The 1,994-nt window shown below is 35.3% G+C and overlaps 1 protein-coding gene across 1 annotated transcript in view; it reads left to right on the forward strand.

The window, feature by feature from the left end:
• Window positions 1-1,769: 1,769 nt before the first annotated feature.
• PRRC2C (proline-rich coiled-coil 2C) overlaps window positions 1,770-1,994 on the forward strand; it is a gene marked incomplete at its 3' end in the record, with an annotated part of 64,419 nt that continues 64,194 nt past the window's right edge. Inside the window, 1 exon segment of the mRNA XM_006903589.1 lies at window positions 1,770-1,881. Coding sequence (XP_006903651.1) covers window positions 1,770-1,881 — 112 coding nt within the window.

The following is a 1,994-nucleotide window of genomic DNA, read 5'->3' on the forward strand; positions in this document are numbered from 1 at the left end:
AAATGGTATCTCTATTTGCAACTTTTTGAGAAAGCGCCATACCGCTTTCCACAGGGGTTGCACCATTTTACACTCCCACCAGCAGTGAATAAAGGTTCCCGTTTCTCCACAACCTCGCCAGCATTTATTGCTTGCTGTTCTGTTAAATTTTGCTATTTTGACTGGGGTGAGATGATATCTCATAGTTGTTTTAGGGACATAATTGCATTTTGTTTACAAGTGAGTAAGTTACCTGAAGTAAGTGTGGTTGAGTATAGTGGAATACTTGGAGAGTACACAGTTGAGTGAGAGGGAGCAGCCCAGTGGACTGGACCAGAAGCTTTGCTTTCAAGTCAGTCTCATTTACTTCAACATAAGTTTTCCTCATCTGTAAAATTGAGATGCTGACTGCATCACAAGGTCTCACATATATGAAAAACCAAACCCACTGCCATCTAGCTGATTCTGACTCTTAGCTACTTTATAAGACGGAGTAGAAATGTCCCAAAGGGCTTACTAGGCAGCAGTCTTGACAGAAGCAGACTGTCACTTATTTCTCCCTCAGAATGATGGGGGGGAGGTGTCAAAGCATCATCTTTCACTTAGCAGCCTAGAGCTTAGATGCTTTAGCACCAGACTTAAATATGAATGATATTAGATGAGGAAAGTACTGTAGTGAAAAATTTTATATGTAACTATATGTTAAATATGGCATCGAAGTTGCATTACTGTGGCGTGTAATGTGGAGTCAGCAGTTAAATGTAAAACTTTAGAAGATAAAGTGATTTTTAATATGGTAGGGGCAGTTAAACACTCAGTTGCTTACTGAAAGATTAGATATTAAAATAAGTCAGCAAATTTGGGTTTATCTAACTCAGAAAAATGACCACTGAAAATCCACTTTTATTCTGAATCATCTTTAAGGATAATGAACGTTAAAAAAATAGGAATCAAGCTGACAGCAACTGATTTCTGCATATTCTTGTCTATATATGGATGCTTGCTAAAATACTGTTTATTTCTAGTAACTTCTCATACATACAAATACTTGTTCCTTTATGTGCACATTCTTGAACATTTACTTCATAGACATGAAGTACCTTACTTTCTAAATGTACCTTATATTTACGGAGAAAATACAGGGTGATGGGGAGAAGGAAATAGGATGTTCTTTCTGTTCTAATCTGTTAAAAGTAGAAGTGAGCTTTGTTGGGCCTGTAACCACACATAGACAATTTACAGGGAAGTGATTTTATCTTTCTCCTAAGCTGATTGTGCCAGTGATCTTGAGCTATTAAATTGAATCAAACTCACTGCCATCCTAATAATTCTGTCAGAGTAGACTGCCTCATCTTTCTCTTTGTTGGGCTAGAACTTTTTAGTTAGTGGCCAAGTACTTAATCACTGTACCCTCAAGGTTCTTACCAAATTGAGTAAGATTAAGGAGAAACATTCTCTCTGACATAGTTAAAGGGCTATAAACCATATATACCTTGTTGACTAATTCATAGTAGTTTATTATCAATATTAAAATGAATTCATTTTTATTTTGGCAATACTAAATAAAGAAGTCTTATTAAATTTTAATTGATAATAAATTACTGAAGTTTGCTTTCTGTGTGTTTATTGTCATAATTACTATTACCATGCTTTCTCTGTGTTTATTGTCATAATTACTATTACCATTTGATTTTTTAAAATTACAAATTTTTTTCTTTCTTTCTTCTGTGCATCTTAAGGCTGGTTTTAAGGGGTGTGGCAGGTTTTGGACTCGATGAGTTTCCACCGAAATGTCGGAGAAGTCAGGCCAGAGCACAAAAGCAAAGGATGGGAAAAAGTATGCAACACTCAGTTTATTTAATACTTACAAGGGTAAATCATTAGAAACTCAGAAAACCACAGGTGAGTCAAATCAAGTTGACATACTTTTAATCATTTTTATGCTTTTCACTTTATAATTTTTATAGTTTGTTCATCAAAGATGTTGCTCTTATTGGCGTCTTACTTTCTCCCCC

This window comes from Elephantulus edwardii, unplaced genomic scaffold, assembly GCF_000299155.1.
Source record: "Elephantulus edwardii isolate Elephantulus edwardi_28Jun2011 unplaced genomic scaffold, EleEdw1.0 scaffold00057, whole genome shotgun sequence".
Classification (NCBI taxonomy): domain Eukaryota; kingdom Metazoa; phylum Chordata; class Mammalia; order Macroscelidea; family Macroscelididae; genus Elephantulus; species Elephantulus edwardii.